The following is a 17,763-nucleotide window of genomic DNA, read 5'->3' on the forward strand; positions in this document are numbered from 1 at the left end:
CTTAAATTTGGAATACATTAATTAATATAAAAATAACATAGAAGAAAGAAAATAATGAATGAACATAAAAATGCAAATGTATATAATGACAATTGACAATTGACCATGCCCCAACCGAGCTACTGACTTTCTTTTTATCATCAATCATCGGTATTGACAGCGTCAGCATCGCCAGACCAATTTTCCTGAGACCACTTTGCACGCCCTGTTGAAAATAAATATATCCATAAATAATAAAACTAGTTGCATAATAAATAGTAGTAGTTGTCATACGTAATATTAAATACTGTAGATACATATATACGTAATATTAGATAGATATCTATATTCCAACTTTTGCAGGTGTATATGGAACTGTGCACCTAAACCCTATATTGATCCAAACGTGTTTTTGTTCTGCGGGATCATAAGGTTGCAACATAAACATAACATCTATTACATACGAAACACACATTAATACATTAAATAATAATTATAAAAAAAGGAAGATATAAAAAATATGGGAAAAGAAAGGAATAAGGTACATTTTAAGTGTGTAATGTGTGTGTTGTGGTTGTCACTGGGCATTATGCTGTGGAGCAGACGTGTTCCACAGCGCTGGTCGTTCTGCCAGAGACTACAATAGTTAGTTTGCGCCTCAGACGTCAAAAAATAAAAATGATGTAGTAAAAATAATATATTACCGCTTACGGACATACATCAATACTGGCTACCATCGGAAATTACATACTAAGTGCTCTGTTCGGCGACAAACATTGTAATAATTTATTATTCCATTTATTCTATATAAATTTTAATAAATGTGTTCGAAATACATAATCTTAGTTTCATACATTTACATGAGTGTGATCTAAAATATTGAAACTCGGCCGATCGTCACATATTTTGATTTACTTTCTTCATCGTTTCACTCTGATTATGTTTGACGGTTTTATTTATTACCTTTTAGCCATTTATATTTCTTAGTAGATACATCTCTGATATTGTTCATAAACTAATAAATATTCTCTATATACTTACGACTGACAATTGTGTGTCTTTCTCCTTGTTAATGATATATAGAAACGAGGTATGTACTTAGGACTTATTATTTTAGTATAAAATTGTGTATCGACGGGCACCGACCCGTCCTTTGTGGTACATAATGGTTGTATAAATACCGCACTATACCTGTGTTGCTGTAGACAAAAGATTCACATTCAAGTCGCAAATCAATACAATATCAGATTTAACATCTGCCAATCTTTACGAGTAACATTTATGAAAAGATATCGGTGATATTGTGTTAAGTATGACAGCCAGAATTAATTAAATTTTTAATTAATTACATTTTAAAAAGAAAAATCTTTTGATTAAAATATGATCGATGAATGATTTAAATTTATAACATACGATAAATAAATATCTGACTAAAAGGCGTTTTAGAGATATTAAAACGTGTGTTAGAACATTGCAATAATGGCGAAATAGGTCAAGACTTTTTAAACAGATTAATATACTGTTCCAATGGGATAATCCACGGTATGACGCAACAGTGTAAATATTTAAGAATAAAACAGTAGTGCTACAACCTTTTTAGGTCTGGGCCTCAGATTTCTGTATCTGTTTCATAATCATTTGTCAATCGAATCGGCAAGTAGATGAACAGGCTTTTTGGGTAATGCAATCAGGTTTCGTCACTATGATTTCCTTCTAACCGTTCGAGCGAATGTTAAATGGGCACAAAGAAATCACATTGGTGCACAGCCGGAGATAGAACCTATGACCTCAGGGACGCTCGCACGCTAAAACCACTGGGCCAACACTACTCGAAACAGTTTACATACAAATACAAAACTTAAAGTAAATGTGCTTGACTGAATTCTATCCTACTGTCAAGTGAATAACTAAGATAAAAATGTAGTCGGTACAAGTAGTCGCAATGCAGTGAAAAATCTACATTTTACAGGAATCCTCAAATCCCATTAGGATTCACAATTTACCTACGTCCGAGATTCTCACTTTCAAGGGTGCGGAAATTGAAAAGTGCACCAAAAAATCCGAGAAAAATGCAACAATTCAGTGGCGCTTTAGCCCTTTAAATATAAGTTTTGGCCATAATGAATCTGTTTCTTTCTTTCTGTAAATAAATAATAATATTATTTTCCTCGTCGCAATATTGTATTTTACAGTTGTACGTGATGCAGGTATTTGCCATCTGTGTGAGAGGCTGGCGTATATTATAGGACTTTAGAATCCCAGTGGTAACCGGTCATCAGCCTTTCATCTCGGACCGAAAATACAAAGAGAACACTATATATTATGACTAAACTAAAGTAACAAACAAATGGCAGGGTCTGTGAATAAAGGTGTGTGATAGAATTTAATTTGAGGTAACTGGATATGGGTAACAAATGTTTTGTTGCATCGTCATCAAGAATTTTTAGACATTAAGAAACAGATTGTTTTTTATTTTGACTAGGAAGAATTAAGTTTATTGTAAAAAAATAGAAAAAGTTATGCGAATTTTGTGATTAGATTTAACTGACAGAGTAGAAGACATGCCGGTAACTTCATCGTACCCTTGTCGTTACGCGAAATATAAATACAGCTCAGCTTGTGCAATTTCTCAGAAGCAGACAAAGACGGCCGCTCTACAAAGCCCACCCAACACATAGTTGATATAGCCTTATCGACTTTATATAAACAATTGATAGCACAGCGCGTGCTATAACACCTCCGCTGTTAAGCCCAAATAATGTATATATATACACTCAACATTATATGTTGTAAAGAAAACTTCAAAGCCACATTGATACAATTTTCGACAGAGCGCTTTGTAAGACAGTTCTTTCCGCTCACGACCGGCTGTCAAAATAGGAAATTCCGAACCGATAATAGAAGACCGCTTCGACACATGCGATCCCTAAAAAAGGCGATTGCTTTAATCCGTCAAACTATCGCCCAATAGCTATAACCTCCTCCTTCTCCAAAATACTGGAATCCGTTATTAATGGCCAGCTCCTGAGGTATCCAGCCACAAGTTGATTAGCTATTATTAATACGGCTTCGTCGTGTTCGTGTTCTTGTATACCTTACAGCAACGTACATTTAACTCGTTTAGGGCCAAACATTTCCCGTATTTGCAACTTTTCTCTCAATGTTACATGTTTACTCCTAAAATTGGTTGTAAGCTTGCAAAGTTTCACAATTGCATGTATCGAATTGGTTGGGATGTTCTAAAAATAGTTTAGCACAGCAACTTTTCCAATCGGAAAATTATTAGCACTTTAACGCCAAAGGTTATCATTATATAAAATAAATTACACACGAATGTTATATATTCTATATTATGTTCTATTATTTAATAGAATGTATCTGCTCATAACTAGGTGATAGTTTTAATTTGAATATATCTAATATGTAAAATAATTATGATGGAAACATTTAAAAAATATATTCTACAAGCGGGCCATCCTTTTCGGCAACAAAAAATAATTCGGACGGCTCAGACTGGGAATCGAACCCAGATCGTTTGGTAACGCGCCAAGAGCTCTACTAGTTAAGCTATCCGAGACTCATACCTAAAAACAAAAACCAACTGTTTAGTTGTAGTATAGATAAATAACCTCGATATCGACTGCAGCGCCATCTGCCGGGCTGATTGGGGTGAATCTAAACCATCCAGGGCGCCACCCAAACGCATACAAAAAAATCATTCAAATCGGTCCGCCGCTTCTGAGTTCAGTGACATACGCACAACGCACACGCAACACACGTACAATAGAATTATATATATATAAAGATAGCAGGCAGGGCAGGAGGCTCACCTGAGGTTAAGTGATACTATATTAAGAAGAATACCAAGCTTGTTCTGTACAAAACTCTTCTGCGACCAGTGCTCACTTATGGTTCTGAAACCTGGCCGCTTAGCAAGAAAGACGAGACTTCTCTCCTAATTTTCGAGCGGAAGATTCTTCGAAGAATCTTTGGTCCTGTTTGCAACGACGGTGTTTGGCGTATTCGCTACAATGAGGAACTATATAACATAGACGATGCCGACATCGTTCAATTCATAAAATGCAACAGGCTCAAGTGGCTGGGACATGCACCGAATGGCGAACGACAGAACCCCCAAGTTCCCTACTAAACTCACAACCCGGTGCCAAGAGAAAACCCGGTAGACCGAGGCTACGTTGGTGGGATGGAGTTGTGAAGGACCTCGAAACAATAGGGGTACGCAATTGGAAACGGTAAGCTCTGCATAGATTGCGATGGCGAAGTGTACTTGAGGAGGCTAAGACCCACAAGCCCGCATAGCCATGGATGATGATGATAAAAAAAAAATTGTTACTCAAACTACTATAAGTAACAGATAAATAAATATTTAGGTTTCGCGAGATTTTTGATGAGTAAATTGATGTACTTTATAACTGCGAAGAAAATTTTAATCAATTGTACATAATAGATTAAATAGGGCTGAATATTGCTACAAAAATGCTAGCTCTGAATCGGAATATTGCTCGGAATCGGAATTTCATAGAAGCTTTTTGTAACATTATCCTGACCTTTTTACCCTTCATTTACAATACTCCACAGCTACAGCGGGGTTTTATAAGTATCTCAAACCCAAACGGTATAAATTGTGTTTGATTAATTCAAAGACATACTGTCTTTACTTATACTGTTCAAACCTTGTACATTAAAACTGTTAATTTCTATTATTCCCGACTGATTTATTAACCCAACCTTTGATTGTGCTGTAAAACACCTAAACTTAACCATTTGGGAAACATATACCCCTAATTAATATATCGTTAATTAGTTATTGAATCAAGAGATAGAATTAAGCTATTGACTTTATCAATAAATTCTAGTCTTCAAGTACGCTATGAAAGGCCTATTTCCACGAGCTGCCAATACAGAATACAAAATGAATTTTATCCTATTCGAGCTGATTGCTGAATACTAATTTGGAAATACATTTTGTATACAACAATTGATAAGTTTCTCAAGAATAATATAAACATAGCGAAAATATGATATTGTATATAAATATATTATTTACGCCGAACAAATGCACTGTCAGATACATACAGATGAGAATCACAATACAATTACATACCTTAACATATGAATTTGATATATGAAAATACATTTACAATATGGGAAAATTTTCTAACTCACGTGCGTAAAATAAGTAGGCTGTGGTGTCAGCTAAGTTTCCAATTACGCTAGCGTGTGTAATACGACTTCTCTATATCATGATAAAATCACAAAATCTATTATTTAATATAACAATCGTCATCAATACACTTCACCATCACCATACATAAGTACAATTCGCCATCGCAATCTATACAGGTACTATACGCTTCCCGCGTACAATTTCGAACACCTATTGTTTCGAGGTCCTTGACAATGCACGCCACCAACGCATCCTCGGTGTACCAAGTTTTCACTTGCCACCTGGTTGTGAATTCAGCTAGGACCTTGGGATTCTGTCGGTGCACATGTCGCAGCCACTTGAACCTGTTGCACTTTATGAATTGGACGACGTAAGCGTCGTCTAAGATATTATGTTTGTAGCGACACCGTCGTCGCAATACAATAATAGATACATTTAAAAAAAATACCATAATTAGCGCTTCGAATATTTCATACCTAGAAGTTAATTACTTCCACTTATATACGCAATGCATACGATAAAATTGTTTTAATTAAATTTATTACTTATGTATGTGTTTTATCTCAATAATAGATTAACTCCATTATCGCTGGGAGTAAATAATTTAAATATTCATCCAAAAAATGGAGAGATTTTAGATTAAACAGCTCGTTTAATATTGAATATAAAATTGAAAATACTAGTTTGTAATATCAATTTTAACGCCTATAATCTCTCATAATAAAGACTTTTCTTCTTTCAGAGTCTAACATTCATGACGTCATGATGACTTTAATAGATTCGTCACTATTTAGCACTACCGAAACTTTCCTAGCCTAATTAGTATCCATCAAAGTATGAAAGGCAGACGGCGTCAACATAATATATCACATGTCCACTTATTAGCCGTAAAGTATGATAAGATAAAACGAAAAAGTGTTGGTATCGAGAGTGGTATTTTTCGTTTGTAGAAATCAAATCATTCGTTCCTATAGGTAACATTTTAAATGTATATTTATTGCCAGTTTGCAACTCAAAGTCGTTCAACGAGAATAACTGGCAATAAAATCTCTGCCATTATTTTAAATTGCTGTTTATTTTTGTTTCACAAAACGTAAGGAACTGTAATGGTTACATCATTCTCCGTATCATATCTTAAAGCAATTAATTATAATAATGTGAAATAAATAATAATAACAAACTCAATATTAATCGTTTTGCAAAAATTAAACTTATTTTTGTTATGGCAAATTTTGTTTATATTCCATAAAAATATAAGTCCATAAATAACAAAAAAGTTTTTGTTTGAAAATTTTGTCTTTGGAAGCATGACTTATCGGGAGCTTAGTAACTCATTGCCAATGTCCTAACCTATGTTGCGACTGTCACAAATTTAAACAAGTTGTTAAATACATAAGCCATTAATTCAGCTTAACACACTTCAGTTAGACCAGTAAACTACGATACAATTAATGTATCTTAATTCGATGTAACACATAAAATGTAATCGTGATTCAACTATATCAAATAAAGTTATTATACTTTCTGTTAGGTTTATTCTTTAATAATGTACAATTTCCAACACATAATTTATTTATATTATATTTTAAAACCTAAACATAACAATCAAATATAATATATAATATATAAATATAATCCGATTTTCTTAACCTACTATAAAAATATTTAAAAATTTATAAAACGAATTACCTTTAACACTGACAGCATTTCGTCGCTGTATTGCGGTACTTATTCGTTAAGCAAGGCACCAACCCTGGGGCCACCAGTACTATCTACCAGGCGCCAACTTATGTCTATTAATAGCGCCTGTGCACTTGAACCCCACGGCACTTTTTCGAGTCTTTACTCGAAAAGGAAGTTAGATGTAAGACTTGACTATTTGAGCCGTTCCGCCTGCTTTGCGGCCGCCTCAGCTTTTTTGCTTGTCCGAGGGAGGTAAGACGGGGCTAACGTATACAAGAAGCACCCTATACCAAAGCCCGTCCCATCTTTCAAGGGATCAATGACATCTCATCCGGCCGCTTACCATCGTTTATTTTTTTTAAATATGAGTGAATGTGAAATGGAAAATGTGAGTGTGACGATATGACCGTTTGACAATTTACGCATTGTGTAGGTGTAAGACTGAAGAATCTAGCGAAAATAAAACAGTTTTGCAAACACGAAAATTATTTGTATATTATATTTATTAATCAATTGTTACATTACTTAATGTTTTGTTAAAATCAGCCAGCATTTTAGCGAGCGGTTAACCTTTTTAACAATGACCTAAAAGCAAACCTATCCCTTGTTTGAACATCGATAACATTTTGAGCTGTTATCAGTGCTCGTGACGTGAATTTTTTCTAACATAATCTGTGGTATATTCTATGGGGAATCGGGCGTTATCATTATTATCTATGTAAATAGTATTTGCGGAGAACTCGCTCAAAAAACGGAATTTCTCTCTAGTGAAATAAAAAACGTCTTAGGATTTTTAATTATACAAATTCAATTCTAACTACCCTTTTCAAAATAAATTCTTCATTTTATAAGGGCGTGGAGTCGATAAAATATGTGCCCTTGTCGTGCGCATAAGAATACTGTGAAATGGCACTGCAATTTATATAAAAACTATGTTTTATAAATCAAATGACACTTTTTGTGCATACGATCTATGTGTTTATGATTAGACTACCAATATTCCTTTGTCTTGTCCTGTTCAGTTATGTACAGTTATGTGTCAAAAGGATAGGTCTCACTGATTTTCGTCACAGCTTTGGCAGTGATACAAAAATATTATAAATTATAATTTTTCGTACTGGCAGGTAAAGTAGTACTACGTTTTCAATGTTATTATACAAATGATTTCAAGAGCGAGGTTAATTAATATTCGTCTTAATCAATTCGTAATTTATTACGAGTAATTTCTGACATAGCTTATTTTTGATGATATCATAATCTTATTTTGGAAAAGTAGAAATTTCAAGATTTACAAAGAGCCGAGAATAAACTAAACTTGAGACTTGATGTAAATTGTGAAGTTGATTAAGCACCCTACAGAGACGCAACAAGAAAACTAGCGTTACTTATTTCTAATAGCCGACCAGTTTTCCTGTATTCAATTTTTAAACGCAAAATTTGTATTTTTGTGAACATAAAATTAGGCTTGTAAGTTCATTGAACGGTAATTAAAGCTAATTGCACTAATTAAATGACGAAAACCGAAACATTCGACGATTACCGTTAATGCCAAAAAATCTGGTAATGTAGGTAATGGATCAATAGAAACTAATTGACCACGGTTTGCGGAGTCTTGTAAGTGTAGATTCATTAACAGAAATTAATCTAATACATAGGAATTGTTTTGCATTATCGTTTAAATATATGAAATAACATCATCTTATAATTATTCCAGACACCATTTTTGGAGTTTATAACCTAAACGTCACTATTGCAGTCCGCACATAACCTATTTCGTATTTGTTTTCAAACTTCTTTGTCACTTTAACAATGGTTAAACTGAACCACTTACCGTTTTAACTTCATTGTTAGACGACTTCGCATTTGACATTGCCTTTATCATTCTACTGGAGTTATCCAAAAGACACTTTTGAATGCTCATAACTTGGTTTTTTATAACCACTGCACTGAACTAATTCACATTATTGGCAAATATCACTTCACATAAACACTTAACCCATATGGAATTGTGGGAGGAAATCACATTCTATAATGTAACTCGCGATTTGTTAGGTTATATCCATTGATTTGACGTAAGAAAGTTTCGGTTTGCTTGAAGGTGTGACGCACACCCTCCACAAATGATGGCTAGCGCCCGACTACGGAGTAGGAGCTGGCAAACGACGTACGTGGGTCATCGGAGCGCCTGGCAATTGTTGCGTACTGCGGGCCGTAAGGCGCAAGCTGCTGTTAACGGCTCCCCCTACCACTTTTAACCAAACAAAGAGGTAAGAACATTGAGGTCATATCACATACTGACCCTCGCTAAAAATCCTTTGGACTAATGTTATAAAAACTACACTAAATTACTTTCACTATAATTCATTTTAAAGAAAAATTTCGTTATTGTCTTAACTTTTCATTAATATATACATGTATTTGATTTGTTATATATGTTGAATATCAAAAACGGGGGTGAATCTTAACCATATATGTATTATAAAACCTAAAATTTTAAACATAGCCTCCACATATTATCAGGCGTAATTATTTTCATAAATATTTCTCACAATTTCTGATAAAGCGGTGTCATTAAATTTCTTGTTTCTGAAGTTTAGTAAGTCAGTTAACCTAAACTTAATCTTAAAGATTGTCTTTTATCAGAAATGACATGTTAAAATATCACACTACAATCGACTTACTACCTTAGTAATTGCAGAGCATAGCAAGGCGCATATGAAAACAAATTTGTTTTTGATAACAAATCGAAAAAAGCAGCTAGTTGTAATAATACATAATACATACAAAGGTACATATTTTTAATAGTAAATCACAAATTAAATGCGATGTAACTATATTTTCTTAAGTACGTATTTACTCGGTGTTAATTGACACTACTAAGATTTATCGATTCAAGCTTTAAATTTGATAATAAAAACTATCATGTGTCGTAAAGTCTGGGTGGAAATTGATTTTTTTCTCAAAATGCACGTAGCAACTATGTTACTACTCTATATATTAGGTTATGTTTTCGTACTACGTAGTTCAATTTGGAAATTAAGTTTCGTCGTTAGATAACGTCATTAGGTTTTACAGGTATTGTTACAATAGGCTATATATTAATGACTATTAACATGTATTCCAATTTTAATATTAGCGTTTGTTTGTATACAAGTTTTCAAAGAATATGAATAGATGGCGCTGTATTAAATACAACATTTTATAAAAGTTATTAGCTTCTTCCCGAGATGGCGCTATTAGGCCGGTTCTGCATTATCGTTCATTCGAATTTATTATTTGTGTAAAGAAATGACGATAAAGTTGTATCGTGCGTTATCTCAGTTTCGTTCAACAAACGTTAATGATATTCCGCACAAACCTGCCGGTAAGACTGCTTATTTTCATTTTAAATACTGTATTTTATGGAATATTTTATTAGCCGCCTATTTCTTAAAGAAAAACAAGCCTTAACGCTGCGGTAAGTTTTACGATTTTAACCTGTTAACGAACTTGTAAACATTGAGAAATGTGTATTTATCTATTACTTCGCTATGTATATAACTAGCATTAATAACGTTTATCGGATAGGATTACGAAGGTCATCCTTTTAATCTAACTTCAATTAAATAGAGAAATTATACAGCACGTTAGCTTCTAGTTAATTAAACGAAATTAGCTGTAATTTTCACGCTCAAACTGTTTAAGTGGGAATAAAAATGGATATAGACTGTGGTAAAGGTCACAAACAGATTTTTGTCATTATATGATACGGAACACAAGCTAACATAATACGCAATCGCCGACAATTTTGCTCATTACAATTGCGACTTTATAACATTCTAATTTGGGTGAAATCAGCTTGAATATAGTACTTGGGAGCATAGTTTTTATAACAAAGACACTATACTTCCGTTCAATAATACAGCATCTATATTATTGAGTGTTAGATATTCCGCGCAGAATTTTATAAAGCCTCACAGATAATAAATAATTATATTTAATATTAAATCTTAATTCAGCCAAAATGAGCGCCCGAAATCCGGACCCAGCAAAGGTTGAGCTTCGCAAGCAGATAGCTGATGCAATCTACAAAATGACCACAGAAGAAAAAGAACGACAATCAAAAATTGTCTTCAATAAGGTAACTATAGATTATATTTTAATGACAAAGTCATAGTCTAGCTATTATTACTTCTTAATGTAAGTCTTCTAAACTCATATTTTTGACGTCATGCTATGTGCCATCCACGCTACGCCTTTTGTGGTACCTAAATTCGCTCGGCATTGTCCCAAAGAGGCCCGCAGTTCACCTAAGATGGTACTTCATCCTGGGCCCCCCGCTTGCAACTCTATAGAGCGCAAATTCGCCCCACTTTCCGAGCAGCTTGATAGATTTGCGTAGAGATGTCTCTTTGCAACTTCTCCGCATTTACCATAGAGAGTGTTCTGATCCCGTTTACCACCTGTTATAATAAAAAAAAACATGAAAAAACTTTCGCCGCATTTATCGCTCTTCCACTCAATTGACCTATGCGTCCAAGGATTCACTCCTTCTCTGATTCAATTTTATTCATAAATGTATGCATTTATTTCGTCAATGTTTTGTTATAACGGTGTCACGTTTAACTATCGTCCGTAAACCGACGTAACAGACAACCATTTTTTTTATAAATAAATCGTTGATAAATCTTGTTGTATACTACGAAAGTTTAAAATAACGACGACTTATCACTTATACATTAACCTTCGCATTAACCTCTCTAATATTATGGTGATGTTATTTTCCTCGTTACATCAGTAATTTATTTTATTTGCGCAATTTTCACGATATACTGATACAATATTTTCATATAATCCGTTAGGCGTGTACGGTTCGTGGGCCATCGTGATGCTATCATTAATAGAGGATTTTATTTTCACTCTATATTAAAAATATGCAATATATACAAATGTTAATTGCTATTTAAAGTAACAGTTGAAGACGTTACAACCCTCTATTGTTCTTGGTATCTTAATGTATCAAATTTATTTTATCATTCAATAGACAAGTTGAAAATCGATTTTTGATCACCTATTAAGTGATACCGCCCCGCCGCTCATGGAAACTCAATACCAGATTCGCGATTGCGTTGCTGGTCTTTATTTGGTACGCTTTCGAATTCGGTAGAAAAGATTCTGTAAGGACCCTTAGTCAAATTGGTTCGTAAATACTTCAGTGGGAAGATGGTTCCACATAGTGATGGTGCGCGGCAAAAGCTACCTTAAAAAACGCTCAGTTGGGGAATGGCGGACGTCGAGGTGATACGGTTTTGATTCTAATGTTGAAATCGTGTCTCAGCGGCATATATTTGAAATACGGGAGTCACCCTTCACAAATATTAGGGGGCTCAACTCCAACATCCACGCTGTCCACTATCATTTAGAGACTGCGAAGCCGGCCTTGCTCTTTCTTACCGAGACTCAGATTTCCTCCCCGGCTGATACTTCTTACCTCTCCTACCCGGGGTACAAATTGGAACATTCATCACAGCGTGGATGTTGGAGTTGAGCCCCCTAATATTTGTGAAGGGTGACTCCCGTATTTCAAATATATGCCGCTGAGACACGATTTCAACATTAGAATCAAAACCGTATCACCTCGACGTCCGCCATTCCCCAACTGAGCGTTTTTTAAGGTAGCTTTTGCTGTCTTGTCTTTTGAATGTATGTCAAAGAGGATATCTGTTCTCGTCGCCTTGAAGGCTACGACTTGACGCAAATGGTCCCTGCGATTACGCGAATACCAGATGTGGATGGTCATAAACCTTCTTTGTTGGACCTTCTGCTGACTTCACATCCGGAGACCTACCAAGTCTCTGTTGACCCGCCATTGGGTTCATCAGATCATTGTGTAGTACGGAGCATTGTGCCGCTCACGCGCCCTTTACGGCCTAGCTTTGCGGGCTGTCGCCGTGTGTGGCACTATAAGTCAGCAGATTGGGACGGGATGCGGTCTTTTTTGCGTCCTACCCTTGGGGACCTACCCTTGCCCATTTGCTTTTCGTTGAGTACTCCGGATGCCGTCGCTGACTCTGTCGCTGATGTGGTCCTGCAGGGCATGGAACTTTTTATTCCATTCTCTGCGGTGCCGGTCGGTGGCAAGTCCCAGCCTTGGTTTAGGCGTTCGTGCAAAGAGGCTTTGCACCGTAAGCGTGAATGCTTTAAAGCCTGGGCAGAAGCGGCGACATCCTGTGATGCGGCTATCGGCGAACGTAAAAAAGCATACAATTCAGCCTCTAGGTCCTTCAAACGGGAAATCGCTAAGGCAAAGTCAGAGCATATTGCCAGGTTTGGTGAGAAATTGGCCCACCTTCCTTCGGGAACTCGAGCCTTCTGGTCTCTTGCCAAGCTGTCCAAGGGAATTTCGGTCAGCCCTCTATTCCACCACTGCATAGGGAGGATGACTCACTGGCCCATAGTGCAAAAGAGAAGGCCGATCTTCTAGGCTGTCTCTTTGCGTCGAACTCAACTTTGGATGATCAGGGGAAGGAACCACCGACATTATTGCGGTGTGATACTACGATGCCTGAAGTTACATTCCGGCAACGTGCTATCCGTAAACATTTATTTTCCCTGGACATCCATAAGTCGAGCGGGCCTGATGGCCAATCCCCCCAATTGTGCTGCGTACTTGTGCTCCTGAGTTGGCTCCGGTCCTAACGCGCCTTTTCCGGTACCTGTACTTCCTCAACACTGTTTCGAAGTGCAGAAAGACAGCTTTGATACATCCGATCCCTAAAAAAGGCGATCGCTCTGATCCGTCCAACTATCGCCCAATCGCAATAACCTCCTTGTTCTCCAAAATAATGGAAACCATTATTAACGGCCAGCTCTTGAGGTATCTAGAGGGCAGTCAGCTGATTAGCGATTCTCAGTACGGCTTTCGTCGTGGTCGCTCAGCTGGTGACCTTGTATACCTTACACATAGGTGGGCAGAGGCAATTGAGTCCAAGGGGGAGGCGCTGGCGGTAAATTTGGACATAGCGAAAGTCTTCGATCGCGTGTGGCATAGAGCACTGCTCTCGAAGTTTCCAGCCTATGGGCTCCACGAGAAATTATGCAACTGGATTTCCAGCTTTCTCGCTGATTGGAGCATTAAGGTCGTCATCGACGGAGCATGCTCCGACCTTAAAGCCGTCAATGCTGGTGTCCCACAAGGCTGTGTCCTATCCCCGACCCTGTTTATTTTGCATATTAATGATATGTTGCAACTTAGCAACCTTCATTGCTATGCGGACGACAGCACTGCGGATACTTTTTACACAGGCCGGGCAGGTATTTCTCGGGCTGTTGTTGATGAGTGCCGGAACAAACTTGTGTCTGAAGTCGAAACTCTTTTACGTGGAGTCTCGGGCTGGGGTAGACTAAATCTAGTCCAATTTAACCCCAAGAAGACACAAGTCTGCGCGTTTTCCGCTAAAAAAACTCCCTTTGTCGCTACTCACCTCTTTGAAGGCACTCTCCTTAAAGCCTCAGCTAACATCGGAATATTGGGCGTTGACATATCGAATAACAAACAGTTTCGCGGTCATTTGGAAGGGAAGGCTAAATTAGCCTCCAAAAAGCTTGGTGTGCTCAGAAAGGCGAGATGGTACTTCACTCCGGGCCACTGCTTGCAACTCTATAAAGCGCAAATTCGGCCCCACATGGAATACTGTTCTCACTTCTGGGCGGGAGCTCCCCAGTACCAGCTCCTTCCACTCGACCGTATTCAACGAAGAGCGGTTCGAATCGTCGACGACCAATCACTTTCCGTGCGGCTTGATCCCTTGGCGTTGCGTAGAGATGTTGGGTCCCTCTGCATCTTCTACCGCATTTACCATGGGGAGTGTTCAGAAGAGTTATTCGGTCTAATACCCGCAGCTGAGTTTCATTATCGGACGTCAAGGCAAAATACAAAATACCATCCGTATCACCTCGACGTCCGTCGTTCCACAACTGAGCGTTTTCTAAGGCAGTTTTTGCCGCGCACCACCACTATGTGGAACCAGCTGCCCACTGAAGTATTTCCGAACCAATTCGACTTAGGGTCCTTCAAGAAAAGAGCGTACCAATTCTTGAAAGGCCGGCAACGCACTTGCGAGCCTTCTGGCAATGTGAGTGTCCATGGGCGGCGGTATCGCTTCACATCAGGTGAGCCTCTTGCCCGTTTGCCTGCTATTACATATAAAAAAAAACGATAGATAAATGTTGTCCAATTTCTCGATTCCGAATCTGAGAGTTTCCTCAAGGGGTCTTCCGTCTCCCTTCATCGTAAATGCTGGTGTTCCGCGCATAGAAAGAAAATATATTCAGTACACATGATCAAGTTTGAGTTAAAACTTAAGAGGACTTGTCCTCAACACAACCTTTTTGCAGATAATAAACCACCCATACTACAAGACCGCAAACCGCGTCGCAATATTCATGAGCACAGACCAAGAAATAAACACAGCACCCATTATATCCCACATTAAATCCCGCGGTGGTTCAGCCTTCGTGCCGCAGTACGCTGGTGGTATCATGAGAATGCTGAAGCTGGAGGTGGGTGACGAGGATGCTATGCCGTTGACCAGGCATGGGATTGCCCAACACTCGAAGGACCAGAAACGGGAAGATGCTCTAGATGCGGGTGCGTTTCGAAGTTTGTTTAGGTTACATAAATTAAAATCAGTGCCGCTACAAAATTTTGAGGTCTGGGCCTCATATTTCTGTATATGTTTCATGATCAATCTAATAGGAAAGTAGGTGATCAACTTCCTGGTCCTGACACACGCCGTCGAATTTTTGGTTCTAAAGCAAGCCGGTTTCCTCACAATGTTTGAAATAAATTACATTGGAGCACCTCGAGAGATCGAACCTACGACGTCATGAGAGTCGCACTATGAAGCCACTAGGCCAACACTGCACTAACACTTTTTCATAACATAATTTTATGAACTTAGTTAACTGAAATTTCAAATTGTAAAGACGATAAGTAGTTAGGTTTAAAGAAATTTAATATCATTAAAAACATAAATGTCACTAACATGAGAAAAAACTTTTCGTACATTGTTACTGCATTAGTCTTCCAAAAAATCTTCGCAGGCGCATTCGAAACGGATCCACTGTACTAAGTATTTCCTGTTTGAGAAGGCATACAAAGAAAATGTTGTACTTTATCTTAGACACAGATTTGTGATACCATTCTTTATAAGTACTAGTGACTCGTTAGAGCTAGTTGATCTAGTTCTTAGGGTAGGAAATTAAACACAAACACAAACTTATACCAGGGAATTGCCCGTGCGCATGTGAAACTACTTCTTTTATAATCTGTTCCCTACTCCGACTCGACCATCCCACTTCAGGCACATGCGCACTTATAGCGAGATTCTTAAGAAAATGTTTCATAAAAATATTTAGAATTTAAATAAATAAATATTAAAAGATAACACTTTATAGGTAGACTCCGCATGTATACGATATAGTTCATAGTTACGATATAGATATAATTCATAGTTAATAGTTCTTTTAAGTAAATTTAAGCCTTTAACCAACAACTGACTTTTTGTCTCAAAATTGTCACCTAAAAGTAACCTAAAATTGTTTCGGAGATCTTCCATTTTCCATTCAACTTGTACTGTACCTTTCATCTTATTGTCTTTGGTTAACATTGAAACAATCATCTTTTAGTCGATTCCAACTCCGGGGAAATAAATACGGATAACACAACTTTCTCTACAGCTGTGATACTTTTGACATTTAACACCTTTTGTCTTCAGTCACCGTGACCACGCACGCTGTAAAGCACGCGAAACGACGGAAAATTTAAAATTATGTAAAATAATTATAAGTTTATAATAATACAAATAGCTTAGCACCTTTCATCTTGGCATCGCAGATATTATTTTGGTCTATCATGCTGTTTTAGAATACACACGAACACCTCATTTTGTTTGAGAACTCTTTAATTGTTCCCTTTTCAGGTTTAGATTTAGTCATCGCGCCAGGGGTGGCGTTTACCCCGGATGGTGGACGAGTTGGGCATGGCGGTGGCTACTACGATAGATACATAGCCAACTTGAGGTCGAACCCTAAGACTGCCCCTAAGGTACATAATTTTTTCAATGTTTTTTAGTACTATCTTCTAGAATATAACTAGTTAACTTCTAGAACATAAACTAGGTGTCAGAAATGAGCATCCGATCTTGGTAATCAAATGTGACACCTGGTTAACCATTACTTCTTTTAGCTTGTTTTTATAGAACAGGGAGCCACGAGCAGGAGGCACACCTGATATTAAGTGATACTGCCGCCCTTGGACTCTCTCAATGCCAGAGGGCTTGCAAGTGCGTTTCTTGAAGGATCCTAGTTCTTAAACATAGTTTATGATTACAAAGTGTTATTAATGGATATGATTTTAAGTAACGCCTTTAATAAAAATCTTTGTACAAATGACAAGAGATAAGGACTCTTTGGAAGAAATATTTTCTATGGAAAATCTGCTATGTCCACAGACTGAGACTTCAAAGTGATGATTTTTCACAGGTGGTGGCTGTAGCTTTCAACTGTCAGGTTCTAGACAAGGTGCCAATGAATGATCTGGACCAGAAATTAGACGGAGTTGTCTATGCAGGATGTGATTAAATTTTAAATATATTATAACATTGTTTCTGTATGTTATATAAGTTATGTTAATAATTTGAAATGCGTGAAATCTGTTGCAAAACTGTATGAAATTGTTGTGCTTAAATAAAATACAAAAAAAGTAAATCAAAAAAGTCAAAACAAATATTTATTATTCATATTTTATTATTATTAAACAAAGACTTCATATTTAACAAATATTTGATAGAAAAAAACGAATTTTGACGAAAGTGAAAATTAATTATTACATTTTTATATTGACTTTAAAACTATGTATATAACATCTGGCA

At 36.9% G+C, this 17,763-nt stretch overlaps 2 protein-coding genes across 14 annotated transcripts in view; one reads left to right on the forward strand and one right to left on the reverse strand.

Moving 5' to 3' along the window:
* LOC123712866 (transient receptor potential cation channel trpm) overlaps window positions 1-8,976 on the reverse strand; it is a 159,701-nt gene extending 150,725 nt beyond the window's left edge. For 8 of the 11 annotated variants that reach the window (XM_045666202.1, XM_045666200.1, XM_045666197.1 and 5 more), the window contains exons 1-2: window positions 8,682-8,976; window positions 128-205 (exon numbers count right to left, since the gene is read on the reverse strand). In XM_045666202.1, the coding sequence (XP_045522158.1) occupies window positions 128-205; window positions 8,682-8,771 (168 nt within the window). In that variant the 5' untranslated portion in view covers window positions 8,772-8,976. The remainder of the gene's footprint in view (window positions 1-127; window positions 206-8,681) is intronic. The other 3 variants (XM_045666206.1, XM_045666205.1, XM_045666201.1) reach the window with 1 other exon arrangement.
* Window positions 8,977-10,131: 1,155 nt separating this feature from the next.
* LOC123713106 (5-formyltetrahydrofolate cyclo-ligase) lies at window positions 10,132-17,618 on the forward strand. 3 transcript variants are annotated; one of them, XM_045666607.1, is made up of 5 exons: window positions 10,132-10,214; window positions 10,849-10,970; window positions 15,227-15,479; window positions 16,813-16,937; window positions 17,375-17,618. In XM_045666607.1, exons 1-5 carry the CDS (start codon window positions 10,139-10,141, stop codon window positions 17,471-17,473), a joined length of 675 nt encoding a protein of 224 aa, XP_045522563.1. In that variant the 5' UTR covers window positions 10,132-10,138; the 3' UTR covers window positions 17,474-17,618. The 3 variants fall into 3 exon arrangements, with proteins under 3 accessions (XP_045522563.1, XP_045522565.1, XP_045522564.1); XM_045666609.1 differs by having other exon boundaries at window positions 10,191-10,307; XM_045666608.1 differs by lacking the exon at window positions 10,132-10,214 and adding an exon at window positions 10,543-10,561.
* Window positions 17,619-17,763: the final 145 nt, after the last annotated feature.

This window comes from Pieris brassicae, chromosome 8, assembly GCF_905147105.1.
Source record: "Pieris brassicae chromosome 8, ilPieBrab1.1, whole genome shotgun sequence".
NCBI lineage: Eukaryota > Metazoa > Arthropoda > Insecta > Lepidoptera > Pieridae > Pieris > Pieris brassicae.

Excerpts from the sequence above, each read along its gene's own strand:
- LOC123713106 (XM_045666607.1), top strand. The coding sequence starts at position 10,139 with ATGACGATAAAGTTGTATCGTGCGTTATCTCAGTTTCGTTCAACAAAC. Across the intron at positions 10,215-10,848 it reads TATTCCGCACAAACCTGCCG|CCAAAATGAGCGCCCGAAAT; the intron begins GTAAGACTGCTT and ends ATCTTAATTCAG. Across the intron at positions 16,938-17,374 it reads ACCCTAAGACTGCCCCTAAG|GTGGTGGCTGTAGCTTTCAA; the intron begins GTACATAATTTT and ends GATTTTTCACAG.